Source organism: Polistes dominula, unplaced genomic scaffold, assembly GCF_049000335.1.
Source record: "Polistes dominula isolate Pdom_NZ unplaced genomic scaffold, Pdom_raw_medaka contig_23, whole genome shotgun sequence".
Lineage (NCBI taxonomy): Eukaryota > Metazoa > Arthropoda > Insecta > Hymenoptera > Vespidae > Polistes > Polistes dominula.
In genome coordinates, this window is record NW_028300963.1 from 5777197 (window position 1) to 5791263 (window position 14067).

At 30.6% G+C, this 14067-nt stretch overlaps 2 protein-coding genes across 5 annotated transcripts; one reads left to right on the forward strand and one right to left on the reverse strand.

Annotated features, from left to right (window-relative positions):
- Nucleotides 1–486: 486 nt before the first annotated feature.
- Nucleotides 487–3575, forward strand: LOC149032552 (uncharacterized). Of its 2 annotated transcripts, none has more exons than XM_089172670.1 (2): nt 487–1211; nt 1344–3575. In XM_089172670.1, exon 2 carries the CDS (start codon nt 2479–2481, stop codon nt 3247–3249), a length of 771 nt encoding a protein of 256 aa, XP_089028796.1. In that variant the 5' UTR covers nt 487–1211; nt 1344–2478; the 3' UTR covers nt 3250–3575. The 2 variants fall into 2 exon arrangements, with proteins under 2 accessions (XP_089028796.1, XP_089028795.1); XM_089172669.1 differs by having other exon boundaries at nt 882–1211.
- Nucleotides 3576–5535: 1960 nt separating this feature from the next.
- LOC149032553 (fatty acid synthase-like) lies at nt 5536–13490 on the reverse strand. 3 transcript variants are annotated; one of them, XR_016176603.1, is made up of 6 exons: nt 13268–13490; nt 12147–13178; nt 11987–12087; nt 10807–11191; nt 9795–10020; nt 5536–6911 (listed from the first exon to the last, which is right to left on the reverse strand). XR_016176603.1 is itself a non-coding variant. In XM_089172624.1 (5 exons), the coding sequence occupies exons 2-4, from the start codon at nt 12276–12278 to the stop codon at nt 11158–11160; spliced, it is 267 nt and encodes an 88-aa protein (XP_089028750.1). In that variant the 5' UTR covers nt 12279–13178; nt 13268–13483; the 3' UTR covers nt 5536–6911; nt 10807–11157. The 3 variants fall into 3 exon arrangements, 2 of the variants coding, with proteins under 2 accessions (XP_089028750.1, XP_089028751.1); XM_089172624.1 differs by lacking the exon at nt 9795–10020 and having other exon boundaries at nt 13268–13483; XM_089172625.1 differs by lacking the exon at nt 9795–10020 and having other exon boundaries at nt 12147–12315; nt 13364–13482.
- Nucleotides 13491–14067: the final 577 nt, after the last annotated feature.

Below are 14067 nucleotides of genomic sequence, written 5' to 3' on the forward strand. Positions count from 1 at the left end.
AACAATGGGTATAGCCGGATAAGTATGGGAAATCTGCCCCCGTGGCTTTTTTGACTCGCACTTGGGGGATCGATTTGGTGTTGAATAAAAATAATTCACCCCAAATTTTAGCTCTTTTACTCAAACGGTTCTCGAGATTTTTAAAAAAACCTGTTTTTTCGATTTTATTTTTTTTTTATAGTAAAATTCAAAACTAATCAATGATGATTTTTTTTCTAGTTCTTAGGAGTCTAAGACATGAAAAAAAAATATTATCATAATATTTTAACGAAAAGCCGATTTTTGGCGGACGAAAGAAAATTAAATTTTTTTTTTTTTTTTAGCTTTTTTGAAATATGTCAGTCACCAAAATTTTTCAGAAAATGTCTTTTATACTCCTCTACACTCAGGAATTTTCTTGAATTTTTTGAAGTGGTGGAACAATATGAAAAAAATTAAAAACTCATTTTTTTCTAAAATCCCAAGTTTTAACTAATTTATATTTTTTTTTTTCAGTTAAAAATAAAATGTGAAAAATTATATTTTTACTCAAAATACACAATAACATTACTTATCAAACATTTTCAATCATTTGGTTTCACAATGATTACGTAAAAACTATTTTTTTTTTAATACGTTCCGAGCTGACGCATTTCAACGCTATATATCGGGATTTTCACTAACCAGCAATCATTTTTTCTAAAGTTTCGCTTTAAAGTTTTCTTTATTTTGCTTTGTTGTTTGCTTACAGTTGTAGCATTACAACCACTTGAATAAGTAAATTTTTTCATTGAATCTGTCTGTATATTTCTTAATTCCCTATACTGTAGGGAAAAAATCTAGTATTCAGCTCTTTTCGTTATATTCTATTTTCTGGAAAGGAAAATTCTATTCAGAAACTGAAGGGAAAGTTTAGAAAGGCCATAAAACCATAAACAAACATAAGAATTATCGGGATATATTGGTGCAATAAAAACCCTTTGTGCAGTGTCGGGACCCTTTGAAGAATTTCGGATTCCTATGTAAACATATGCGGTATACCATAAAAGAGATAACATTCTGATGTTCCAGATCAAGTTTCTTTATGCATTGTTTCCACTACCAAAAACTATAGGCTGTACCCATCGGTGGACTATGGGGTGGATCCTTATGATATTGGTCAATAAGATTTATAATCTCCTTCCCTCTCCAAAGGGGTGTAGCTCATTTCTGATATAAATATGTGGAAAGAAGTAAGAAAGTGTCCTTAGTCTTCAGTCCTTAGTTAGTCCGTCTGTATCTGTCCTTAGTCAGTTATCTTCAGTTTTAATATTTCTTTCTCTGTCTGAAAACCTCACAATACATAATTAAAATCTTTATTTCAGAATGGATTTTGATAAAAAATGCATTAATTGTAACAGATATTTGCGAAAAACAGTTGGATATAAAAAAGTTATTATGACAATTGATGAGGCTAATATTGCGACAGAAAAAATTGGAAAGAGAGTCTTTATTAATGATACCTTTTGTGGTAAGTGTCGAGTTATTTTAACAAGACCACCTATACTTAAGAACACTGAGGATTCATCTCCAGATCAAGTAAGTATCGAAAGTCAGCCAATTTCATCTCAATCCTCATCCACTGCTATTTCATCTGTATCGTCAACTGAAGATCCTTCATATGTTATTGAAGAAAAAATGGAAGAAGAATTAGAATTTGTGGAGTTGGGTTTTCCTCGAATTGTTGCTACTCACAAATACTGTTGCATTTGTGGATCATCATCAAATATCAAATCTGTTCCATTTGAAGCACGCAAACAAGTGTTTTTCAAAAGACAACTCCTTATTCCCGAAGGAAATCGGTGTTGTAAAGACCATCTTATAAAAAAGCGGTTCTACGATGAAGACATTAACAATTTTCGAATTTATTCGAACACCAGTGTATTTGAAGTTCGTGATTTGGAAAAATTACTGGGGCAGCTCGCTATTGGTACTGACTCGTCCATAATTGATAAAATTGGAGATCACTCGTTTTCAGAAAAACAGTTAGAGGCATTTACTAGTATTACCTGGGAAAAATTGATAAAACTTCGTGAAAAGTTAACATCGATGAGAAACTCAGTGAATCGTAATATCGTTCAAGCTCTTGTTATTTTTTTATTCAAATTACTAACCGGAAATTCGAATGCAGTAATATCTTCCGTTTTTGGTTTAGTTCGGGAACAAATTGTATCTGACTACTGTGATGAAGTTATATCTTCGTTTGAAAAAGATGTTTTACCTCAGCATTTTGGAATTGATGCCATCAGTTGGGAGACAATTACTCACTAATACGTCAAACACTGCTAAAAAATTGTATCAAGTAGAAGATGACCAGTTGATATTCATTTGTGATGGAACATATATCGTCATGAAAAAAGTGCAAATAACGAATACCAGAGGAAATCATATTCTGGTCAAAAAAAGGTTCCTTTGTGTAAACCATTCACGATATGCACTACGAATGGTTTCGTTATAGATATGCTTGGGCCATATACAGCTAATATGAACGATGCTGAAATTATGAGAGTGATCTTAAATGACCCCAATGGTCTGATTAAATTGCTGAAAAAAGATGACATTATTGTGGTTGATCGTGGCTTTCGTGATGTGATTGTATCCTTAGAAGAATTAGGGTTCAAAGTGCTAATGCCTGCTCTCAAAGGAAAACGCAATCAGTTGACCACAGATGAATCGAATAAATCCCGTTTCGTTACCAAAATTCGTTGGGTTGTTGAAGCAGTACATGGCAATATTAAACAGAAGTTTAAGCTATTAGATCATAAACTGGATAACAAATTGCTTCCAAAAACTAGTGTTTTTTGTCGAATCGCTTATTTTTTGCACAATGAATTTGGAACAAGACTTGATTCTGATCTTAAACTTGCAGAAAAAATAATTGCTGCCATGAATTCAAAAAAAGATCAAGAGAATACTTTAGCTTTGGAGATAGAAACTAATCGTTGGGCCAGAAGAAAAGTTCCTTTTGCAATAATAACTTCAGAGCAATTAACTGACTTTCCAGAATTATCAGAGCAAGAACTCAAAATTCTTTTCACTGGATCATATCAAATGTCTCAAGCTGTATCGTATTTAGCTGAGATGATGGATGAAAACGGAATAATCACATTCCATTTTTTAAAAATTACACCTAATATTATAAAGTTTGAAGTCAGATCTCGACATATTAATTCGAAGACTATCGTAGTTTTATTGAATATCAGCCAGATAAGAACGATATTTCCGGAATAACTCGATATTGTTGTGATTGTGCGAATGGTAGACGCACTGTTGGATGTTGCTCTCATATTGCTGCTATCATATATTATTTATCTTACGCTCGATATTTGGCTAAAATTGTAAGACCTGCTGAGATCCTGAGTCGCCTGTTCATTGATGAAAAAATAAGTGTCGTAGTGAATGAAGACAGTGATGAAGACTAATATAGTTACATCTTTTATTATAATTTTTATTTTTGTTGCATAAGATTTAGAATAATATCTAACCGTATAAAGAATATATAAGTACTATTTTTAAATGTATTTTCAATAATCAATAACCCTTCTAATTATGTTGGACGGAATATATCTTAATTGTTTTATAATAATCTTTATGTTTATTTCTGGCAAAGTGTATTTTGAGTAAAAATATAATTTTTCACATTTTTTTTTAACTGAAAAAAAAAATATAAATTTGTTAAAACTTGGGATTTTAGAAAAAAATGAGTTTTTAATTTTTTTCATATTGTTCCACCACTTCAAAAAATTCAAGAAAATTCCTGAGTGTAGAGGAGTATAAAAGACATTTTCTGAAAAATTTTGGTGACTGACATATTTCAAAAAAGCTAAAAAAAAAAAAAAAATTTAATTTTCTTTCGTCCGCCAAAAATCGGCTTTTCGTTAAAATATTATGATAATATTTTTTTTTCATGTCTTAGACTCCTAAGAACTAGAAAAAAAATCATCATTGATTAGTTTTGAATTTTACTATAAAAAAAAAATAAAATCGAAAAAACAGGTTTTTTTAAAAATCTCGAGAACCGTTTGAGTAAAAGAGCTAAAATTTGGGGTGAATTATTTTTATTCAACACCAAATCGATCCCCCAAGTGCGAGTCAAAAAAGCCACGGAGGCAGATTTCTCATACTTATCCGGCTATACCCTTTGGTCGTACTTTTTTCGTTTCATCGTGTTTTGAATTACGACGATTCTAAAACTTACTTTTCATTTCCATTGATTTATTTTATAATTTTTTTAACATTTTTAAATTCTTTTTCTATATTTTTAATAAAAGTTATATTATTGTATTTTTTATTTAAATATAATAGTAAATAAAATTTTTTCTTGTCACAAATCCAGTTTCTTCTATTCTAAAATGTTTCTATTCTATTGAAATATTAGTAAAAATTTCATAAATACGCAAATATTATAATAAAAATAATTAAAATAATAAAGGTTACCGATATTATCTCTGGGTGGAAGAGCTGATAAAAACAACACTTTTCCAAATTCAAGCAATAAACATTAAATGATGAATGCGATACTCATAAATAGACCTCAAAATCGTTGAATGTTTATCGAGGGAAATAAAACTCGTCGTAAACTTAGTAAATATAAAATATCCCTTTTGTAAAACTCAGGTATAAAATCTTATTTCATAGGATTGTTCTAGATTTCTCACTTTCATCTATATTTCTGCGCTGTCTAACAAACATTTTAGGAATAACGAAATAAAGACGTTACGAAAAACATATGAAAAATACTGCTGGACTGAACGTAGGTTCTGGTAGAGATGTAATAAGAGATCGATTAGAGATCTTTTCGAGAAGTGCTTTTTCAACTCCAAAGCCTGCCACTATTGTTCGATATTCGTACGAGTATCGATCTAGAATCGTAATCGATAGAATCAGTGGCGCACATTTCGAATATAGCTAGTTGCCGTACGATCATTTCGGATCATGCAAGAGGGATACGAAGCGTATTCGGTATAGGTCAGTCGATATAGATCATTCGTAAGCGCAGACGTATAAAGAGAAACAATATAATAGAATATTGTTAATTATATTATTTTATATCATTTATAAAGTATAATTAAAGTAGAATTGTAATGCTGTTACAATTATTATAATATAAAACCTACCGAACCCACTGCATATTTTCTCAATACAAGAGAAAATTTAACAGTTTTAATGACAAATGTTTCTTTGGTTAAGTTACTATTTGATGAGGAAAATATCGAGTGCAGCAGATGAGAAAAAAAAACAAAATGAAATGAAAAAATATAAAAGCTTTAAAATAGTTTAAAAATTATAAAATCTACTGATAGTTATAGGTTAAATGTTGTAAGCATTTTGTTAAACATTATGTCGCGTTTTTTCTTCTTCTCTCTTCTTCATTTTGAGAGTAATTAATCACTAAAAATTTGTTTGTTTCTGGATGAGTCTGTGTGTCAGTGAAAAATCCATTTCGCGCGCGCGCTTTAATTAAATGAATAACTTATGTCAAACAAAAATTCGAAAACAGCAATGAACATGAAAAAATAATATAGTTATGTTCGTTTAATCTCTAAAATACACCTATATAACGTTTAAATTACTCTAAGTATAAATTAATAACATCCTTTTCAAAAATAAATTACAAAACATGCGTATTAACGTCATTTGCATAATTCCAATAATATATTATACAATTTCTTCTTCATAGTTTTAAAGATATTGTTCGAACTGACGTACTTCCTCTTTTTCTTTATCCTTCTCATCAAATCGCTCCTAAATAATTTTAAACACAATAATGATTAATAAGATATCAAGATTATATATATAAGTTTTGCAGACGTGCAAAAAAAATTTTTTCAAAGTCGCACTTTTTTTTTTGTTTAAAAAAATTAATTTATTTTGTTATTTTTAAAAAATGTTTTCATGTTTTTGTTTCAGATGACTATAGAAGGCTGTGTGCCTCCCCGAGATAACCTACTTCTTTATTGAGGACTCCACTTTGATTTAGAAAATCATAAACAAATTTATGTAAAATGAAGTCTGAAAAAATTTTTCTGTACACTTTAAGACAGTAATAAAAACATTTCAAAACAATCGCTTTTTATTTTCATGTATACAAAAATTCATGAAAAAACGTCGAAATTTTGGGTGTCACACCGGGCTTATACCTTAACACGTTCACGTTGGCTCGTATCACCGGTGGCTCGCGCTAGACTGTCCTATCGAACGGCGCGTACCACCGGTTGCCAGCACTAAATTTTTTCATCGGGCGTCGCATACCACCGGTGGTCCACCTTGGTCCAGGTTTGAATAAGCAAAAATCGCGCGTCGCCAGATGAAGCGCACCATAGATTCGAGCGCCGCCATCAGCGCAGATACTGAAAATCGGCGCCGGCGTGAACGTGTTAAGCCATCTATCTTCGTCCATGTTGAGTGATGAGAAAATAAAGAATTTTACATTTGAGGGACATAGCCGTCTGCTATATTTATCGAGTATTTCAGTAACTTTAAAATACTTTAACGAAGAAATCGACGAATTCTTCGTTATCTATCTCCGTCGAACGGAGATAGATATCTACGTTTTCTGTAGATCGAATATACCATCGAGTTGATCTATTATTAAAACTTCTTTAAGTAATTTGTCAAAGTTTTTTTCTTCTTTTTCTTTGCTTAAGTCCACTTCATGTCGAACAATGACCGTTGCTCCATTTTTGTGATATTTAATGACCAAAATTTCGTGATCTCTTATTGACATATTTGAATCAACGATTATTTTTTTACTTCTTGTTTGATCATCCACTCAATCAGTATTTTGCCAAAGGTATTGAAACCGTCAACAATGAGGTAGCATTTATCGCTACGTAGGCAAAATTGAGGAATGAAATTGGAGAATTTTATTCTTCTTGCAAGTTGACTAAAACCTGTAAAAAAAAATATTCTTATTATCATTGCTAATAAATCATTTAGATTAGATAAACAATTAGATATTAAATAAACTTTATAAATAGTTAATGATTCTTCCATATCGTTTATAAGCCTCCGTGCTTTTCTCTTCTGTTGCTTCCTGAAACTTAATTCTTCGTGATATAATTGGTTCTAATGTACCTGCTCGTAGAGCTTTTCTCATCAGTTCTGCTAATACTATTTTCTTTTCTTGTGGTAACTTAAGAAGGTCTTGTACACAGTAGCTGTATATACTTATGAATCGTATAAAATTAGATAGTGGTAACGGATTGTAACTAGACCTTTTAGAATCGTAAATCATTACCAAATGTTTGAAAGTTTTAACAATGTCCAAACAATTTTCCATATCGTCTTAAATGTAATAGTTAGCAACAACAAAATCTAAACCTTTTCCTTTCGTAATATTCATAATATTAATTTGATATTTTTTTACATTGATAATATTAGACTGTGGTAAACGTGGTCGTTTCGACTCGATCACTCGTTTTTCTGCTTCCATTTCGTAAGTTGTGTTAACGTCAAAATTATATAATATAAAGATAAATATATGGGAGCCTGTTCTACGTCACTAGCACCGTAATGTACTAATACAGTTTTTATTTTATTAAACTTTCAAGTATCCGAATGCAAAACTCAAAATGCTATTAAATAAACATGGGAAATTGTTGCAGCATCTTCGAAGCTCAAAGTGTCTGGAATAATCCAAATGAAATCTGGATCGGATAAAATTTCATTACTTATAGTGAAATTATCAACTATTCCCATTACTATACGACCATTTTCATTTCTTCCTGAATATTCTGTAAAAAATATTTTTGATACTAAGCTGACGTCACTATTTAAATAGTACTCGTAAACATTCAAGTCGAATGCTGCAAACTCTACTTTTACGACACTTTCATTTTTTCTTCTAGACAATGGTAGGTCTTCAGTCCATTCTAAAGAAATTGGTTTATTAATTTTTGCTTTCTTACGAAAAGAAGAAGTGAGCTTCATTGGCAATGGCATCCATCTGTATGTGCCCCATTCCCCATTTGTGCTTTGTGCTTTGGTGCTTTTGCATCTTGTAAATAAAAAATTTGAAGTTTTTTATACCCTGGTTCTCGTTTTATATCTCGAAGTATCTCAAATATTTTATTATCGATAATAGTGTTAACCACAAATATAACATTGTCTTAATTCGAGTCTCGTAAAAAGACTTTTAACCGATCTAAACAGTTTTTTTCTGTCTTTCTTATAACGACATCCGTTTTTCATAAATTTCTTTCTTTATGTAAAAGTAGAGCTGCACGACAAAAGCAATTTTTATTCGTAGGACCACGTTTAATCCTACAGTTGTCAATGCAGAAATCACGTTATATTTCTCTTCTGTTTCAATGATTATTAATAAAAATGATTCTTTACCGAAATTACTGATAAATTTTCTTACGTCGGTATAATGCGCGTTATTTATAATCGTCAAAATAAAATTCTCATTTAATGACTGGTAAAGCAACTCTCTAGTAATTAATTTTACATTGAAGTTTTTCTTCGTCCTTTGTATTGTATTCTCGAGATACTCAAAAATATTCTCATTTTCCTTTTTTGACTCATTCGTTATCAATATCAATTTGCTACTATTAATTCTAATATTTGTTGAAATTAATCCAAGTACTGCGTTTAATAGGTCGTCAATATCCATCTTTGATGTATTGATAATTTGGAAAAATTGAAGTTCATCCGTCACAATTTTTCTAATTACGGTTTTTAAATGTGCCCATAATTATGAAAGTGGTCTAAGTAATATATCTCTTGTTTTGAGATATTTAAAGATTTATACTTCAACAATATACGAATTCTATACAATATTAAAATAACAAACATTTTCTAATGATTCATTTTTGATAAAACCGTGAAAAAACATTGAATTTATTTAGTTTATAATAATGTAGTGCGTAATAACTGATAAACTTATTTTTTATTAATTTTAACTTAGACCACTTTCTTAATTATGGGCACAAATATTATTTCTTTAAATTGGATTCCAAATATTTTAATTCTTGGGCATGCTATCACGTTTACACATTTTTTAAACTTCATCGCAATGCTACGAAAAAAATCAGTATAGTCTAAATAGTTTCTTGAAATATCCTCTTAGTAACATAACGTTATTTTTTGCGGCAGAATTTATAGACACTATATTTAAATAGATGAATATAGACACATGTTTTTTTATATTATAACAAGTTTTATTTACGAGCATATTTGGCGTAGAAACTGTTTTGTGTTCGTTTAAAAAAAAACTAATAAGTCTATCCTTCTTGCCTTTCAATGATTTTTTTTTAATCAATTGTTTAGTATTTCATATTGTGAAGTATTAATACTAACAAGTTAAAGAATGGCGATAAAATTAGTACCATTAATAAAACAGATATAAATAATGGATTATCGAAGCATAATTGAAAAAATTATATAATATTATTTTAATTTTTATTCTTTAATTGTAAAGAAATAAAATTCCAAATTTTTTTCTTTATAGATATAAAATTCTCCTAAGATCTTACTTAATATATATTTTAATTTTTATTTATGCGATATAGAATTTAAAGAATTAAAAAAATAAAAAGATTAAAGAGCAATGCTCTTTTAATTTAACATGCAAGATTATGAGAGATAAAAAAGATTTCGATTTTTAATACTTTTCTCAACTTTAGTCATAAGTATGTTTATACAATAATATGTATATATCGCTATTTTCAGTTTCAGAGTGCATTTCCTTCGGTAACTTTGTTTTGGCAATTTAAGAATATTAGTTGAAAATATTTTTTAAAGTGGAAACGAATAATTACAGTTTAACACACCTTGTTAAATATTATTTGGATTTTGACAAGGTTTCTTCGAACCGTGTCGCACATCCTCGATCGATTACGCGCAATCCTTAGCGTCTCGGTGTCTTGCACGGCGAGAAAGATGTAACAACTTTTGTTCGAAATGGATTTCGTTATCTCCAATTCAAGGGAGCAACCGTTGAGTTCGTGAATAGGTTCTCATGAGATATTTAGATTTTTGCAGATAAATTGTATATTTCTATGGATAGATGATATGAAGTATAAGATTATTACGGTTATTTGTTTTATTTGTTTTGGATGTTGCGAGTAGACATACGACCGCAAAGGATTATAACCACTGTACGATCCGAAATGATTGTACGGTAACTAGCTGTATCAAAATGAGTGCGTCCGATTCTATCAATTAATATAAGATTCTAGATCGATACTCGTTACGAAACACTAACCTCACCTCTCGCATCCCTACCTCTCGCACCCCTACCATACATGCGCCCTGCTGGGCCAGTTCAAAGGACCATTCTTTCTATTCCACCACCGGACGCCTACAACGATATATCTTCAGCAGCTAAGGAACACAGAAGCCACAAGGAACAAAGGTCTTCAGGATTCACAAGGAACAACAAAGGGAACATCCCAACCTTTCCGATTGTGAACGTAAGACTATTCAGCCCCACAACCTTTAAGGTTGTGATCGCTATATGTGAAGAGTGCGAGAGGTGAGATCATTCCATTATATAATTTTCTCGCGAAATATAGTTTCCCGCGTGGCAATGCCACGTGGTAGATTTTCATCAATGTATTATACAAATATCAACCAGAGTTTTTATGCCGCAAGGATTTTCCCTGACGAGATAATAAAGCTTCGCATCTTTTATTAGCTCAACCACGTGTTTTATTTTACACCTGAACCTAACCTTTTATTCTCAACATCAAAGCATATACGAAATTGCCAGAGGACTCTTAATTGAGGAACTTAGGCCCCATACAACCACGAATAAGTAAATATTAAGTTTCCAATGCTTACCATTGCTTTTCTTCATTTTTTTTTTTTGTTAATTGTGCCTTGTCAATGACGAGTTTTTCTATCTTTCTCGGTATCAACATATTTTTATTCCTACTGCTGATGATATGTACTTGAATTAATCCTCCTAGTAATAATCTTCAATCACTGGTCCATTTAAACGTTCCATTGGAATACGATGTAGAAAGTCTGCTAATAATATTGTAAGATTCCTCATATTGGTAACCACGTAAAAGTAGATTCGAGTAAATTTCTTTTTCGGTTAAAAATTCCATCTCTTTTTCTCGTAAAGTGACTTCAGGAATATCTTTCTTTTCTGTTTTTGTTAAGCTTATAATTCCAGAAGCAATCATTTTATCTTTGGTTTTTATTACAGATTTTCCCGAGCCTTGAAATGTATATTATATTAGATAATTTTTTCGAAATATTATATGCGATAAGATGGCCATTTTTACCTTTAAGTATCGTAATAATAAATATCATTTTGTTGTTTTTAGGTACTTTTAGTAGTTTATGGTGAATAAAAATATTCTTGAGCGTTAAAAATTTCTCATCCTTATTTAGTAATAAGTTCCAGTAAATATTCGCAAGAAACTTTAAATAGACGGCTGAAGGTATGGTCATATCATCGTTAATTTGAAAAACTTGTATCTGTCTGATCTCAAATCCAAGAGAAACGGCCTATCAAGCCAGGAGAGTTATATCCGAGAGTTCCTTATCCTGTTTCTAGAGGAACCCTATCTATTTCTTCTCTAGTCTTATGGGAACATAATTCCGACTGGTTAGTACATAAATAACTATTTAGAAGTGAATGCTACAAATTTTAATAATTTTTCTTCGTTTTTCATAGGCGTGTTAACTCTTTTATAACGCAAACTAGGCAACGAATGGGAGAACGCTCGTTTCTCTTGGATTTGAAATCAGATAAATACAAGTTTTTCAAATAACCGATGATGTGATCATACCTTCAGCAGTCTATTTAAGGTTTCTTGCAAATATGTACTCGAACATATTACTAAATAAGGATGAGAAGTCTTTAATGCTCCAGAATATTTTTATTCTCCATAAATTACTAAAATTACCAAAAAACAAAAGAATGATCTTTATTATTACGATACTTAAAGGTAAAAATGGTAATCTTATCGCTAATAATATATCGAGAAAATTATTTAATATAATATACATTTCTAGGCTCGTGAAACTGGAGCCGATTAGATCCATTGAAAAAGATATTCGGTTTGATAACATATCCTGGCAAATTCCAGTAAGTGCATAACCAGCTTGCTATAAAATCAAAAAAATATGAAAATATTTATATACATTTATTATTATATTTAATTTACCTGCCCTTTTTCGTAGAAGAAACATTTATCTGACTCGCATAAAGTCAATGCTCTGTAAACATTCGTTTTCGTTTTCTTTAGATCAACATGATTAATCCCAACATCAGTGATCGCTGCGAAAGCAACTTTCATTGCCAATCTTGATGCCGGATTAATAAATTCTGCTTGTCTTGCATTGATTCCAAAACAAATGTTTTAGTCTAAGAGCCCGTGAACCCCAGACTTTCGTTATTTTATAAAAGCTGAAAGTTTGTCAGCGCATGCTCCCAACACAGGTAAGAACGATGGACCATTATGAAGTTTATCGTGGTTAAGGTTATCGTTGCTTTGGCAGGTAAACGGTACTAAAGGTGTGTAGAATACCGATTTAAATTCATCAAATAATAAAGTGTGATTTTTTGGTATTACCTTCAGAATAATATTATAAATCAAGTTATTCATTGCCAGACACTTATTATCGTGGCAATCTTTTACCAGATACCCTTAATGTTCATAAAATTATAATTCTACTTACGTAATAGTATAAAAGCTGATTTTTATATACAATACTTGGGTAATAATTAGATGATGTTTCTTTATTAGCCAAACATTTTTTATAGCTCCAACCCCGTGCCAGACTAGCATGTAAATCTTAAGAAGACATTCGTGATTAGAATGACTTATGCACATAAACTTTTGGGCATTACATGAACATTAAGGGTGTCTGGTAAAGGGTTGCCACGTTGTTAAATGTCTGGCAATAAATAACGTGATTTATAATATTATTTTGAAGGTAAGACCAAAAAATCACACTTTATTATTTGATAAATTTAGATCGGTATTTTACACACTTTTACTACCATTTAACTGCCAAAGCTAAGGTAATCAAAACTTCATAATGGTCAATCGTTCTTATCTGTAATGGGAGCATGCGATGACAAACTTTCAGCTTTTATAAAATAACGAAGGTCTGGGGTTCACAGGCTCTTGCTCTATTATCAAACTTTGTTATTGGTGACATCGTTCCAATACGCACTGGAGTCTTAGCGTCATCTAAAAATAATAATTTAATCGATGTATCAAAAAAGTTTATTTATATTTAAAATTACTTTCTGCAACCAACTACATTCATTTATACTCACTAAATGACCATTTCGTTTTATATGATGAAACGCAATCTTTTCCATTCATTAGATTATCTATTAAATCACTTATATTATCGCTTTTAGGAAATCTACCTGATATTCCAGAAATGACCACTGAACTATCTCCCAATATTTTACTAGATTCCATATTTGTTAATGAATCTATACGAACGAAGCTATCAACTACAACTTTGTTTGTAAAATAAAGATTTCTATTGTAGTCTGCTTTTTATATAGACAAACAGATTTTTCTAATTAAAATACCTATATACGCAATTCGTTTTTGCAATTTAAATGCGTTTAGTAAGCATTAAGCTACATTGTCATCGAACTAACACAAGAAACACATCACTCCTAAGACTTCTGATGACCTGAGACTTTAACTTCCTTTCTTTTTTCGCATGTAATTCTTTCAAATTGACGTAAATAACAATACACTGTTATATAAGATAGATCATTTAGAAATACCTATCGAACATTTCTAATAAAAAATTAAAGTTTTTTAATATAACGATAGATTAAGATTTTAAATTATTGAGAATCATAAAATAGCAAATAATATAGAAATAAAAATTTTACAATTTTTTTTAATCCTTTATCAATTTAAATCACTTTGTAATTTAATCGATAAGTGTAAATGTTGAGATTAGAGGTGGTTGATAAAATGATAAGCAGACTTAGTATCCTAAAACGATATTTAATTACAACAAAAACGCGCAATGCCTACCACGTGGCTCGTGCGAGGCTTATAAGCCTTTGTCCGAGTAGTTTTGGACAAAGGACTACTACATAACGTT